Genomic DNA, 15,527 nt, shown 5'->3' with positions numbered 1-15,527 from the left:
ACGAGTGACTAAATTAATTGTCCTTAAATGATTGTAAGGCCACATTAAGAGAATCTTGCAGATCTGAAGGCCATTAGGTTCTTGTAGTCCTCCTGCAGACGTCTCATCACCACACTAGATAATACCTTCAGTGCCTCAGAGAGTGGAGTTTGCTCCCTTCTACACATGAATGGGGCATTTTTCTTCTTTAACCGTTCCTGTTTATTTCAGTGTTGACTAATAAGTGTGTGAAGAGGAATGTTAATTGCTGATTCATCAGAATACGTGGATAACAGACAGATATTCTGTCTAGAAAATATTTATAGACACCTCACACCCTGGACAGAAACTGTTTCAACTCCTACCCTCAAAATGATGCTGTAGAGCAGTGATTTTCAACCTTTTTTGAGCCGCGGCACATTTTTTACATTTACGAAACCCTGGGGCACATTGAGGGGGGGGGGGCTAAAAAAAGTTTGGACAATTTTTTTTCTCTCTCTCTTCCTCCCTTTCTCCCTCCCTCCCTCTTTCTCTCCCTCCCTCTTTCTTTCTCTCTCTTTCCATCCCTCTTTCTTTCTCTTCCTTCCTTCCTCTCTTTTTTGCTGTCTTTCTCTCTCTCCTTCCCTCTCTCTCTTTTTCTCTCTCTCTTGCTTTCTTTCTCTCTCTTGCTCTCTCTCTTTCTCTCTCTCTTGCTTTCTTTTTCTTGTTCTCTCTCTCTCTTTCTTTCTTTCTTTCTCTCTTTCTTTCTCTCTCTCTTCCTTTCTTTCTCTCTCTGAGCTTCGCGGCACATCTGACCATGTCTCGCAGCACACTAGTGTGCCGCGGCACACTGGTTGAAAAACACTGCTATAGAGCACTGCACATCGGAACTATTAGATCCAACAACAGTTTTTTCCCAAATGCCATCACTCTGCTAAACAAATAATTCCCTCAACACTGTCAAACTATTCAATGAGGCTGCATTACTATTATTATTAATCTTCTCATTGTTCCTATCACCCATCTCCTCTCACTTATGACTGTATGATTGCAACTTGTTGCTTGTATCCTTACCATTTATATTAATATTGTTTCTTGATTGCTTATTTGTACCCTACGACAATCATTAAGTGCTGTACCTCATGATTCTTGATAAATTTATCTTTACTACTTAATAATACATATTTTAGTTGCGGCAAGAATTACATTCGCACAGAAATGGAAAGAAAAAGATGTAGAAGTATTTTAAAAAATTATGGAATGTGCAGAATTAGATAAGATGACAAAACTTTTGAATAACCAAGCTGAAACAGAATTTTATAAAACATGGGATGAAGTATATAAATGGTGGAACTTTAAAAATAGTGATAACATTAAATAAGTAAGAACTTATAATTATTTGAACATATTAATTTGAATGTTAATTGTATGCATATATGAGTGAACATTTAGAAATAAATATGACAGGGTTTTCTTTTTTAAGTTATACCAAATAAGTGAATTTCAAAAAAATCTATAACATGATAATGATATATAGAATGTAATAGTTTAAAAATAGCATAAATATACAGTATTTTTGCAATATTATAAATTTTAAAGTGTTATTTTTTATATTTTAATATTAGTTTAAGTATTTGATATTTTTATAGATAAGAAAATTAATTAACATAAAGAATACAGAGTTAAATCTAACAAGAACATAGTATATGTATGTTATATTTCTGCATTGATCTGACTATAGTTAGGGGGGTTGTATTAGTTAGACTTCTGCAATAAGAGGAGCAATGGTAGCTCCTTAAATGTTAAATGTTGTTTGTTTTTGTTTGTCTAATGAAAAATAATAAAAAAAATATTTTTTAAAAAAAGGAATGCATTGTTTGTCTATGAAAAATAATTTAAAAATATTTTTTAAAAAAAAGATAAATGTATCTTTTCTTTTATGTACACTGAGAGCCTATGCAGTATAGCTGGCCGGTGAATTCTGGCGTTTGAAATCCACCACTGCTAAGTTTGAAGACCTCTCGTCTAGATTCACATTTCCTAAGTCGGGTACCATCCTCTACATGTCACACACTCATATATTTGAATAGCCTGTGTGAATTATCTTTTTTCCTGCGATGATTCAGTCCAATGTTGTATGTTTGTCATTTCCTCTTTTGCAGAGACCAAGGTACATTCTTCCCAGGCATGCTTTTTAAAATATTTTCTCTAGGGTTACTGTGGATTTACCAAACACGTCTCCTGGAAGTTTGTTCCAAGGATCTACTACTCTTTCAGTCAAATAATATTTTCTCATGTTGCTTCTGATCTTTCCCCCAACTAACCTCAGATTGTGCCCCCTTGTTCTTGTGTTCACTTTCCTATTAAAAACACTTCCCTCCTGAACCTTATTTAACCCTTTAACATATTGAAATGTTTTGATCATGTCCCCCCTCTTTCCCTTCTGTCCTCCAGACCAGTGTTTCCCAACCTTGGCAACTTGAAGATATCTGGACTTCAATTCCCAGAATTCCCCATCCAGCGTTCGCTGGCTGAGGAATTCTGGGAGTTGAAGTCCAAATATACCCATCTATACCGCCAGGCATGGGGGAGTTGAGACACCTTTCCTCCAGGCTTTTTTATATTTATGTTTGGGTATGTATGTGTTGTTTGCTTTTTAAATATGATAGGGTTTTTATGTGCTTTTTAAATATTAGATTTGTTTTCGCTAGAATATTGTTTTTATTATTGTTGTGAGCCACCCCGAGTCTTCGGAGAGGGGCGGCATACAAATCTAAAAATAAATAAATAAATAAACAAACAAACAAACAAGCAAACAAACAAACAAACAATTGAGGACTACCTTTATTACAAATGGGTCAGTTCTCTCTATTATTACATCTTTTATAGTTTCATGGTTCTCTTGGCTGCAAGTTGTCCTGTTAAAGATTGCACCCAGTCATGGGAGGAATGTGCAATGTGAAACTGCACTGCCAATTTTTTCAAGTGTCGCTTTTTTGCTTTGGCCTTCAAGCAGACTGGCACTTGTATACAACGAGCAACTGCCTTTCATGATAATCTGAAGTAACCACCTTGTGCAAATATAGCTGCTTTCAAGCCAGAGACAAACTAACAGCCTGAACCTAAGGGAATCTCTTCCAATAGTCACACAGTAAACCAGTAAACTCAGTATTGGATGGGAGTTGTTATTATTATTATTATTATTATTATTATTATTATTATTATTATTATTATTTCCCCTTTGATACCCTTCATATATTTATTTGTTTGTCTTTCTTATTTTCACAAATATCTCAAAATATTTGGTCAAAGCAGGTCAAAATAGGTCAAAGCAATGGAAACTGCAGTTTAATGTTTCCAAATGTAAAATAATGCACTTGGGGAAAAGGAATCCTCAGTCTGAGTATTGTATTGGCAGTTCTGTGTTAGCAAATACTTCAAAAGAAAAGGATTTAGGGGTAATGATTTCTGACAGTCTCAAAATGGGTGAACAGTGCAGTCAGGCAGTAGGGAAAGCAAGTAGGATGCTTGGCTGCATAGCTAGAGGTATAACAAGCAGGAAGAGGGAGATTATGATCCCGCTATATAGAATGCTGGTGAGACCACATTTGGAATACTGTGTTCAGTTCTGGAGACCTCACCTACAAAAAGATATTGACAAAATTGAACGGGTCCAAAGACGGGCTACAAGAATGGTGGAAGGTCTTAAGCATAAAACGTATCAGGAAAGACTTCATGAACTCAATCTGTATAGTCTGGAGGACAGAAGGAAAAGGGGGGACATGATCGAAACATTTAAATATATTAAAGGGTTAAATAAGGTTCAGGAGGGAAGTGTTTTTAATAGGAAAGTGAACACAAGAACAAGGGGACACAATCTGAAGTTAGTTGGGGGAAAGATCAAAAGCAACATGAGAAAATATTATTTTACTGAAAGAGTAGTAGATCCTTGGAACAAACTTCCAGCAGACGTGGTAGATAAATCCAGAGTAACTGAATTTAAACATGCCTGGGATAAACATATATCCATCCTAAGATAAAATACAGAAAATAGTATAAGGGCAGACTAGATGGACCATGAGGTCTTTTTCTGCCGTCAGACTTCTATGTTTCTATGTAAAATGTTGGACATTGCCAACAGAACTTCCTGCTCCTATTTGCATAGAAACACAGACACATAGAAGATTGACGGCAGAAAAAAGACCTCATGGTCCATCTAGTCTGCCCTTATACTATTTCCTGTATTTTATCTTAGGATGGATATACAGTGGTACCTTTACCTAAGAACGCCTCTTCTTAAAAACCATTTTCTACTTAAGAACCCAAGCTCGGAAAAATTCCCCAGGAAATTTGGGAGTGACACGAAGGCCCGCCCAGTTTCCTGCCATTCCCCCTGGGTTTCTCTCTCTGGCGCAGTGTATGGGAGGCAGCCTTGCGCCGGGTGTATGGGAGGCACATGCTCCTTGCCGCCTCAGAGCCCCTCTTTTTTTTTTTTAAGCCTTAAGGTCTTGGACTTTTTTGATTCCCGTCACCTCACCTTCTTCCTTCGGCAGCGACTGTCCTCCTCCTCTTCTTCTTCCTCCTCCTCCGCCCACCCAAATTTCGAGCTTTTATTTCTTTCCTAATGGGTTTGCACGCATTATTTGCTTTTACATTGATTCCTATGGGAAATCGTGCAGAATGCAGCTGCGAGAGCTGTCATGGGCTTACCTAGGTATGCCCATGTTTCACCAACACTCCGCAGTCTGCATTGGCTGCCGATCAGTTTCCAGTCACAATTCAAAGTGTTGGTTATGACCTTTAAAGCCCTTCATGGCACAGGACCAGAATATCTCCGAGACCGCCTTCTGCCGCACAAATCCCAGCGACCGATTAGGTCCCACAGAGTGGGCCTTCTCCGGGTCCCTTCAACTAAACAATGTCAGTTGGCGGGCCCCAGGGGAAGAGCCTTCTCTGTGGCGGCCCCGACTCTCTGGAACCAACACCCCCAGAGATTAGGACTGCCCCTACCCTCCTTGCCTTTCGTAAACTCCTTAAAACCCACCTTTGTCGTCAGGCATGGGGGTACTGAATCACCTCCCCCAGGCATGTACAATTTATGCATGGTATGTTTGTGTGTATGTTTGCTTAGTAAATGGTTTTTTAAAAATATTTTAAATTATATTTAGATTTGTCATGAATTGTTGTATCCTGCTGTGAGCCGCCCCGAGTCTGCGGAGAGGGGCGGCATACAAATCTAAATAATAAATAAATAAATAAATAAATAAATAAATAAATAAATAAATAAATAAATGAATGAATGAATGAATGGATGGATGGATAGATAGATAGATAGATAGATAGATAGATAAATAAATAAATAAATAAATAAATAAATAAATAAATAAATAAATAATAAAAAATTGCTTCTACTTACAAACTTTTCTACTTAAGAACCTGGTCATGGAACGAATTAAGTTTTTAAGTAGAGGTACCACTGTATCTCAAAATGTTGGACATAGCCAACCGAACTTCCTGCTCCTATTTCCCGCAGAAAACAATGCTTGGAGGGAGGGAGAGGGAGGTCCAATTATTAAACTTCTCATTCAGCGTCATACATTTTGGGCTCAATTGTGACCATATGCTGAGGGCTATCTGCATTGTAATTTCAAGTTCTCGTTCTTTTTTAAAAATCAAAACGCATTGCAAAACACTGGTTTTCTCCTATAGACTCTGATGCCATCACAACGCGGGCTTAGTAATGTACGAATGCTGTAATGCTTTCGATGAGAAAATTTCTGCGAATGAGAAATAAAACCTGGGATACAGCGAAAGGGAAGGAAGAGCCTTTTCAATATTGGCTTCAATTACAGAGCCAGTGTTAGAAACTGTAAGCCCAGAGTTGCATTTTGTGTAACTCTATTGATCATAGGAAATGAGTCAGTGAGGCTCGTTATAATAGAATGGGGGAAGTTTGAGCTGAGAAAATGACTTTGGACAAAGGGGTGAAATCCAAATTTTGTTTTACTACTGGTTCAGTGGCCGTGGCTTGGTGGATGTGGCAAGGGAAGTACAGTGTTCCCTCGATTTCCACGGGGGATGCGTTCCGAGACCACCCGCGAAAGTCGAATTTCCGCAAAGTAGAGATGCAGAAGTAGATACACCATTTTTGGCTATGAACAGTATCACAAGCCTTCCCTTAACACTATAAACCCCTAAATTACCATTTCCCATTCCCTTAACAACCATTTACTCACCATTATTACTGGTACTCACCATTGAATAAGACACTTAGTGATCCTGATATTTATAAACATAATTATTTATTAATAATAATTATTTTTTTGTTATTTATTTGCAAAAAATATTAGTTTGGCGATGACGTATGACATCATTGGGTGGGAAAAACTGTGGTATAGGAGAAAAACTGCGAAATATTTTTTAAATTAATATTTTTTAAAAAACCGTGGTATAGGCTATTCGCGAAGTTCGAACCCGCGAAAATCGAGGGAACACTGTATATTGCAAAATCTCCATTCCTACCCAGATAGACAACCTCTGTATATGTATGTATGTGTGTGTGTATGTATGAATGTACCCTGTTTTCCCCAAAATAAGACATCCCCCTGATAAGAAGCCCAATCAGGCTTTTGAGTGCATGGCAATAAGGCCAAATACTTATTTCAGGTTTCAAATACAGTAATACCTTGTCTTACGAACTTAATTGGTTCCCGGAGGAGGTTTGTAAGGCGAAAAGTTCATAAGATGACACAATGTTTCCCATAGGAAACAATGTAAAGTCAATTAATGCATGCAAGAAAAAAAAATAACCACAAAAATGGTGCTCCGCTGGGCGCTGCCACCCGGCTGTCACTTTTTGAAACAGCCGGGGGGCTTCTCGGCGTCCTCCCGAACCTGAATGCCAAACCCAAACTTTTGCCGAACTTCTGGGTTTGGCATTCGGGAGGCCATCAAGAAGCCCCGCCACCCGGCTGTCGCCTTTTGAAACAGCCGCGGGGCTTCTCGGTATTCTCCCGAATGCCGAACGCAGAAGTTCGGCAAAAGTTCAGGTTCGGCGTTCGGGTTCAGGAGGACACTGAGAAGCCCCGCCGCCCGGCTGTCAGCTTTGCAAAAGAGCCGCGGAGCTGTCAGGCTGGTTGGGAGGCTCAAACGGAGGTGGGTAATCCCAATAGGGAATTCCATGGGCGGAGCTTTGACATCACGAAGACGTCCTTCCTGGCCAGCTGAAACGTGGACTCCAAGAAGGACGTCTTTGTGACGTCAAAGCTCCGCCCATGGAATTCCCTATTGGGATTCCCCTACTTACTATCCTATTCATGTCTGACAAACAAACAAACAAACAAATAATTCTTTATTTGATTTTCATAGTATTATTAGATTACTATAATACTATGATAAATATTTAAGAAATGAAGATTTTAAAGAATGGATTTATTAATAGTTGTGTTTTTGGTTTTGTTGGTTGTTTTAATTTTAATAGTAATCGATTTTGGTTTTGTTTTATTATTAATTTCTTTTAATAAAAAAGAAGGGAATCCCCCCCCCTATTAATTAGGAAAAAGTTGTATAAGGGTTTTTTGTTTCTTTTAAGAAAAATGTATAAAAAGGAGGAGTAGGCATGACGGCCTATCTGGATTTGTAAGAGGATAATGATATTAATTGAAATATAAAATAACAGAATAACATAGTGGGAAGGGACCTTATTCTGCCCCAGCACCGAGCCCCAAATAATTACACAACAAGTTGTCTTGGGTGACATCTGTGCTCAGGCATGAAAAAGTGCCACTCAGACACTATTTATTTATTTTATTTATTAATTCCATTTTTATGCCGCCCTTCTCCTTAGACTCAGGGCGGCTTACAACATGTTAGCAATAGCACTTTTTAACAGAGCCAGCCTATTGTCCCCACAATCCGGGTCCTCATTTTACCCACCTCGGAAGGATGGAAGGCTGAGTCAACCTTGAGCCGGTGATGAGATTTGAACCACTGACCTTCAGATCTATACTATACTTTTCCGCCCACACCGAAAAAAAATTAGAGGGAACATTGATCCTATTGTCTTTTTTTATCGTTACTTTTTGCTTATGTTATGTTTATACAAACTACGGTACTTACTATCCTATTCATGTCTGACAAACAAACAAACAACTCTTTTCCCTTACTGTATCTACAGAGTGGGGTCAAGTACTTGTTTAGGTTAGCAAACATCTTTTTAGGAACAGATACCCCATTGCCACCGTGACTTCATGCAGTGTTCAGCTTGTATACCGTCCATGTTTTAATGCTGTATTTGTTCTTCCACTGGACTTTGGACTCTGCAGTCCCTCCCTGTCACCTGGCGGAAGAAGGCATGGACAACCCCTTTTGAATATATTGCCAAGTAAACATTGAGCGCTATCTAACAAAATGAAATTCAACGGTGAATTAAGGCTCTACATTTAGGCAAGAAAAACAAAACACACAAGTACAGTATGTATATTTATTTATGTATTTATGTATTTATTTATGTATTTATTTATGTATTTATTTATTTATTTATTTATTTGATTGATTGATTGATTGATTTGTATGCCGCCCCTCTCCGTAGACTCGGGGCAGCTAACAACAGTAAATAGACAATATGAACAAACCTAATATTAAAAGTAATGTAAAAAAACCCAATTTAAGAAACCAATCATACATACAGACATACCATGCATAAATTTTATAAGCCTAGGGGGAAGGGAATATCTCAGTTCCCCCATACCTGATGACAGAGGTGGGTTTTAAGGAGCTTACGAAAGGCGAGGAGGGTGGGGGCAACTCTGATATCTGGGGGTAGTTGGTTCCAGAAGGTCGGGGCCACCACAGAGAAGGCTCTTCCCCTGGGACCCGCCAAACGACATTGTTTAGTCGACGGGACCCGGAGGAGGCCAACTCTGTGGGACCTAACTATTCACTGGGATTCGTGCGGCAGAAGGCGGTCCCGGAGATAATCTGGTCCGGTGCCATGAAGGGCTTTATAGGTCATAACCAACACTTTGAATTGTGACTGGAAACCGATTGGCAACAAGTGCAGACTGCGGAATGTTGGAGTAACATGGGCATATTTAGGGAAGCCCATGATAGCTCTCGCAGCTGCATTCTGCACGATCTGAAGTTTCCTTTTTTTTTAAAAATATAATTTTTATTGATTTTTTTGAAAATTTTACAAAAAACAAAACAAAAAGCGTAAAGTGTACCATCACTAAACAGAAAGAAAATCCCTTCACCAGGGAAGATTCAATTTTGTATCCTTCATTTGCTTTGTCGCTGGGTTATATTGTTCATTCTTTATAGAGTGATTGAATTTTATTTCTTACATTTGCATCGCTTACTGATGTTGTTAATATATAATTTTTAACCTTCTCCCACCGCCTCATTGTTGCTGCTAATTTCTCTTCATTATAACTTTGTAGTCTAATTTCCATCTGAAGTTTCCAAACACTTTTCAAACATAGCCCCTTGTGATACTTTGCTCAACAGTAGTAACTGTGAGAGGGATCTTGGAGTCTTAGTGGACAACTATTTAAATATGAGCCAGCCGTGTGCAGCAGCTGCCAAAAAAGCCAACACAGTTCTAGGCTGCATTAACAGAGGGATAGAATCAAGATCACGTGAAGTGTTAATACTACTTTATAATGCCTTGGTAAGGACGCACTTGGAAGACTGCATCCAGTTTTGGTCACCATAATGCAGAAAGGATGTTGAGACTCTAGTAAAAGTGCAGAGAAGAGCAACAAAGATTATTAGGGGACTGGAGGCTAAAACATATGGAGAACAGTTGCAGGAACTGGGTATGTCTGGTTTAATGAAAAGAAGGACCAGGGGAGATATTGATAAGCAGTCTTCCAATATTTGAGGGGCTGTCACAGAGAGGAAGGGGTCAGTCTATTTTCAAAAACACCTGAAGGCCAGACAAGGAACGATGGATGGAAACTGAACAAGGAGAAATTCAACCTGGAAATAAGGAGACATTTTCAGACATTTTGAGAGCAGTCAACCAATGGAACAGCTTGCATTCAAAAGTCCCAAAGGTGATTTTTTTTTTTAAGGAGGCAACTCAACTTTGTTTTTCTTTTCTTTTGAAGATGTTTCGCTCCTCATCCAAGCTTCTTCAGCTCTGACAGGATAGTGGAGAATGGAAGGATTTATATTCCTTGCTGGTCATTTGCATCCTTTTAAGGGGATCTTTGAAGCATTTGGAAGTTTATCTGTACCCTCAGCATCATCTGTGCAGTACTGGAGTAGATTGCCATCTGTCAGAAATGGTGTACCGTCTCCTGCTTGAGGGGAAGGGGTAGATTAGACTAGATGACCTCCAAGGGGTCAAGCTGTTCCAAGGCATCTGAAGGTCAGATAAGGAATAATGGATGGAAACTGAACAAGGAGAGATTCAAAGTGATTTTCAACGTTCTTTGAGCCGCGGCACATTTTTTACATTTACAAAATCCTGCGGCACACCACCAACCAAAGTGACACAAAATGACACTCTAAGACAGTACATATTATACATGTTATCCCCCCTTGTGTGTGTGTGTGCATATATACACACTCTTGAACCATTTCCAGAAACTGGTGAGGACTGGGGCTTTTCCTCTTTTATTCTTTGGGTGCTTTTTATCATATGCTTTAAATCAAGAGTCATTTCTCTCTCTCTTTTGTTTCTCTCTCTTTCTTTTCATTCTCTGCCTCAATCATTTTCTCATTTCTCTTTTTTCTCCCCTTTTTTCTCTCATTTCTCTCTCTTTCTCTCCTTCTCTCTCTTTCTTGCTTTCTTTCTCTCTCACTCACTCTTTCTGTCTTGCTTGCTTTCTCTTTCTTTCTCTCTCTCACACACTCTCTTTTGCTTTCTTTCTTTCTCTCTCTCTCTCTCTTTCTCTCTCCCCTCTCATGGCACACCTGACCATGTGCCGTGGCATACTAGTGTGCTGTGGCACACTGGTTGAAAAACACTGGACTAGATGACCTCCAAGGGGTCAAGCTGTTTTCCAAGGCATCTGAAGGTTAGATAAGGAATAATGGATGGAAACTGAACAAGGAGAGATTCAATTTGGGAATAAGGAGGAATTTTCTGACAGTGGGAACGATCAACCAGTGGAACAGAAGTTGCCTTTGGAAGTTGTGAGAGCTTCATCACTGGAAGCTTTCAAGAAGAGACTGAACTGCCATTTGTTGAAAATGGTGCAGTGTTTCCTGCTGGGGGGGGGGAGGACTAGATGACCTCCAAATTCTCTTCCAACTGTGTTAATCTGTCAGATATGTCTCACTTAGCAATGGGTTAATTTGGGCTCAATAGAATAGAATAAGAATAAAATTCTTTATTGGCCAAGTGTGATTGGACACTAAAGGAATTTGTCTTTGGTGCATATGCTCTCAGAGAGGGAGAGAGAGAGAGAGAGAGAGAGAGAGAGAGAGAGAGAGAGAGAGAGAGAGAGAAGGGACACACACAGGGAGAAAGATATATATTTAGCGATAGATAGATAGATAGATAGATAGATGGAGAGAGGGAAAAGGAAAGAGTGAGAGGAAAGTGAGAGAGGGAGAAAGAGAGGGAGAGAGAGAGAGAGAAAGAGACACACAGAGCGAAAGTCACAGAGAGAAGGAAAGAGTGAGTGAGAGAGACAGGGAGGGAGAAGGAGAGAGAGAAAGAGAGAGAAGGAAAGAGAGAGAAAAGAAAAAGAGAACGTGAGAAAGAGACACAGAGAGAATGACAGAAAGAGAGGGAGAAGAGAGAAGGAAAGAGTGAGTGAGTGAGAAAGACAGAAAGAGAGGGAGGAGAGAAAGAGAGTTAAGGAAAGAGTGTGTGTGTGAGAGAGAAAGAGACACACACAGAAAAAGACAGAGAGGGAGAAGGAGAGAAGAAAGAGAGAGAGAAGACTGAGTGAGTGATAGAGAGAAAGAGATGGAGAAGGAGAGAAAGAGAAAGGAAAGAGTGAGTGTGTGAGAGAACGAGACAGAAAGAGAGAAAGAGAGAGTGCGAGAGGGAGAACGAGACAAATAAAAAGACACACAGAGAGAGAGAAGGAACGAAAGAGTGAGTGAGTGTGAGAGAAAGGAGAGAGGGAGGAGAGAAGAAAAAAGTGAGTGAGAGCAAGGGAAAAAGAAAGAGAAACACAGGGAGAAAGAGGCAGAGAAAGAAAGAGTGCGAGAAAAAGAGACAGAAAGAAAAAGACAGAGAGAGAGAGCGAGCGGAAAAGAAAGGAAAAAGGCCGGGCAAGAGGAGAGCGAGGGCCCAGCCTCCGAAGGCGGGGACAAAGCAAGGCAGAGGTTTGCCCCGCTTTTCTCCTGCTCAAACCCTTCACCAAACCGCCGAGGACTCTGTGGAGAAGCAGCAGCAGCAAAAAGAAACAAACAAACCCAAACTCCGGCTGAAGCGGGACGAGGAGCGAGTCCTCCGTGACGCCCCCCCGGGCTCCCTTCTCCGTTCTCGGACTGCACCAGGGAGTTACACCCCCTCAGCCCTCAGCCCGCCTCAGCCTCGGCCAGCCAAAAACAACCACCCGGGGGCTGGAGCTTCTCCTCAGCGGCGGCGGCTCCATGGCTCGGCTGGGCCGGATGGCGCTGCTTTGGACCCTGCTGCTGGTTCTCCTCCCGGGGCCGAGCCTCGCTCAAGAGGAGCCGTCGTGCGGGGCCGCTTTCGACCTCTACTTCGTGCTGGACAAGTGAGTGAAGGCTGGCCGGGTGGGGAAGAAGGAAGGCCGCCCCCCCCCGCCCCCTCTCTCTTCCCCCCTCTTTGCCCCCCCCGGCAACCAAGTTGGTTCCCGCGCGATTCTGAGGGAAAGAAAACGACCCCCGACCTCCCTCCCCCCGTGCGCGCGAAAGGGGGGGGGAGTGCAGCTCCCCCCTCCTTTTTTAATGCTCTTCTACACACACACACACACACACACCCGTGCGCGCGATTCGTCCGAAATTGGAAGGCGGAGAGGCGCCCGTGTGTCGGTTGTGTGGAGGCTGCCAAGTTTGCCGCGCTTCTCATTCGTGTGCCTTTGTGTCTGTTGTGTATCGAATTGGGGAGGAGCGGGGGAAAAAAAAAGTTTTGCCGCCCCGTGGGTCAGGGGGTCCTCGACTTACGACCGTCCCGGAGCCCCACTGTCGGTGAGCGGGGCATGGGTTGAAGAAGTGAGGTGTTTTTGCCGTCTTTCTTGCCACGGGGGTTAAAAAAGGAATCAAGGCAGTTGATAAGTGAGTAGAGTAGAGTGTGGAGTGTAGAGTAGAGTAGGGAGTGTAGTATAGAGGAGAGGAGAGGAGAGGAGAGTACGGCTTGCAATGGTGTATAGCAGGGGTCAGGAACCTTTTTGGCTAAGAGAGCCGTAAACGCCACATATTTTGAAATATAATTCCGCGAGAGCCGTACGTATCTCCCTTTCTCTCTTTCTTTCTCTCTCTCTTTCTCTCCCCCTCTCTTTGTCTCTTTCTATCTCTTTCTCTCCCTCCCTCTATCTTTCTCTTTTTATCTCTCTCTTTCTCTTTCTCTCTCTCTCTCTTTCTCCCCCTTCTCTCTGAAGTGGGGAGGGCCGGGTTGGCACCAAGGGAGCTCGAGACGGGGTGCAAAAGCAAACTACTCTGCTGGCCCAGGCCCACATCGGAAGGAAGGAATGGTAAAAGGGGCGATCAAGAGAGGAATGGGTGAATGAATGGACGGAGGGTGGGAAGGAAGGAAGGAAAGAGGGAAGGGACAGGAACAGAGGAAGGTTGCAAAGAAAGCAAGGAAAGGTGTGAAAGGGGAGAGTAAGAGAAGAAGGAGTGAAAGAAGGGAATGAGGGAGGAAACAAGGGAGGAAGGAGAAGGAAAGCAAGAAATGGAGGGAGGGAAGGAAGGAAGGAAAGAAAGAAAGAAAGAAAGAAAGGGGGAAGGGACAGGAACAGAGGAAGGAAGCAAGGAAACTTATGAAAGGGGAGAGTAAGAGAGGAAGGACTGAAGGAAGGGAGGGAGGGAAGAAGGTAGGAAGGAGAAAGAAAAGAAGAAATAGAGGAAGGGAAGGTAAAAGAGAGAAAGAAAAAGAGCAAGAAAGAAAGCAAGAAAGAGAGAAAGAAAGAATGAAAGAGAAATAAAAATAGAGAGGGGGAATGAAAGAAATGGAAGGAGGGAAGGAAGGAGAGAAAGAAAGAGAAAGAAAGAAAGCAAGAGAAAGAAAAAAGAATGAAAGCAAGAGAGCAAGAGAGAGAGAGAGAAAGAAAGAAAGAAAGAAAGAAAGGCAACTTCAAAGAAAGGCTCACTGAGCATCTCTCACTCTCTCTCTCTTTCTATCCCTCTTTCTTTCTCTCTCTTCCTTTCTATCTCTCCTCTTCCTTTCTCTCTCCTCTCTCTCTCCCTCTCTTTCTACCCTCCTTTCTCTTCCTTCCTTCTCTCCCTCCCTCCCCTCCCTCCCTCCTTCCTTCCTCTCCATTTCTCTTTCCCTCCCTCTCTTTCCCTTTTCTTTCTTTTGGTCCACTTCTCTCTCTCTCCGCTTCTCCACTTGCCTCCCCCTCGCGCCTCGCCCTTCCCACCCGGCCACCCGCGCGCGCTTACCAGCAGCAGGAATTCAAGTAAGCCCAAAAGAAGCCATTGGCTCCGGGCGGCGTTCATGGCCCCCCCGAACCCCCAGCCCAGCTGGAGCTCCCTCTCGCCGCCGCCATCTCCCTGCGACTGCCTGCGGCCGCTGCAGCCCCCCCCTCCCACGGGGCCACAAAGGACATTTGCCGCCGACGCCAGTGAAGCTTCAGCTGGGCGGGGCGCTGCCGGTACTTCCCTCCTGGGGCTCCCGCTCGCAGCTGTCCCCCGGCTTCTGCTCGATGCCGCGGTTTTCGGCGCTGTCCTGCTGTGCCCCAAAGACGGAAGGCGGGAAAAAGGCGAGAAGAATGGAGCTCTCCTTCTTCCTGCCTTCCGTCTTTGGGGCCCAGCAGGACAGCGCCGAAAACCGTGGCATCGAGCAGGAGCCAGGGGACAGCTGCGAGCGGGAGCTCAGTGCTAGGAGCCCTGTCTGCGAGCCAGATACGGCCATCAAAAGAGCCATATCTGGCTCGCGAGCCATAGGTTCCCGACCCCTGGTGTATAGAGTAGAGGGTAGGGTAGGGTGTGGAATGGAGTGGAGTGGACAGTAGTGTAGAGCAGTGATTTTCAACCTTTTTTGAGTCATGGCACATTTTTTACATTTACGAAACCCTGGGGCACATTGAGGGGGGAGAAGGGGGGCTAAAAAAAGTTTGGACAAAAAAAATTATCTCTCTCTTCCTCCCCTTCGCTCTATTTCTTTCTCCCTCCCTCTTTCTCTTCCTTCCTTCCTCTCTTTTTTGCTCTTTCTCTCTCCCTCCTTCCCTCCCCCTCTCTCTCTTGCTTTCTTCCTCTCTCTCTCACTCTCTCTCTTTCTTTCTCTTGTTCTCTTTCTCTCTCTCTTGCTTTCTCTCTCTCTTGCTTGCTTTCTCTCTGAGCTTCGCGGCACACCTGACCATGTCTCGCGGCACACTGGTTGAAAAACACTGGTGTAGAGTGTAGGGTAGGATACATAGAGTAGGGTGTGGTGTGGAGTGGAGTGGAGAGTAGTGTAGAGTGTAGTGTAGAGTAGAGTA

General features: G+C 42.7%; 1 protein-coding gene across 2 annotated transcripts in view; it reads left to right on the top strand.

Annotated features, from left to right (window-relative positions):
* The first annotated feature begins 12,226 nt into the window (after positions 1 to 12,226).
* Positions 12,227 to 15,527, top strand: part of ANTXR2 (ANTXR cell adhesion molecule 2) — a 197,596-nt gene continuing 194,295 nt past the window's right edge. The window contains exon 1 of one of the 2 annotated variants that reach the window (XM_070756933.1): positions 12,227 to 12,644. In XM_070756933.1, the coding sequence (XP_070613034.1) occupies positions 12,520 to 12,644 (125 nt within the window). In that variant the 5' untranslated portion in view covers positions 12,227 to 12,519. Of the gene's footprint in view, positions 12,645 to 13,009; positions 13,078 to 15,527 lie in introns of those variants that run through there. The other variant, XM_070756934.1, reaches the window with a different exon arrangement.

Source organism: Erythrolamprus reginae, chromosome 7 (genome assembly GCF_031021105.1).
Source record: "Erythrolamprus reginae isolate rEryReg1 chromosome 7, rEryReg1.hap1, whole genome shotgun sequence".
Lineage (NCBI taxonomy): Eukaryota > Metazoa > Chordata > Lepidosauria > Squamata > Dipsadidae > Erythrolamprus > Erythrolamprus reginae.
Note: the sequence above shows the minus strand (reverse complement) of the source record. Positions and strands in the feature narration are given on the sequence as shown.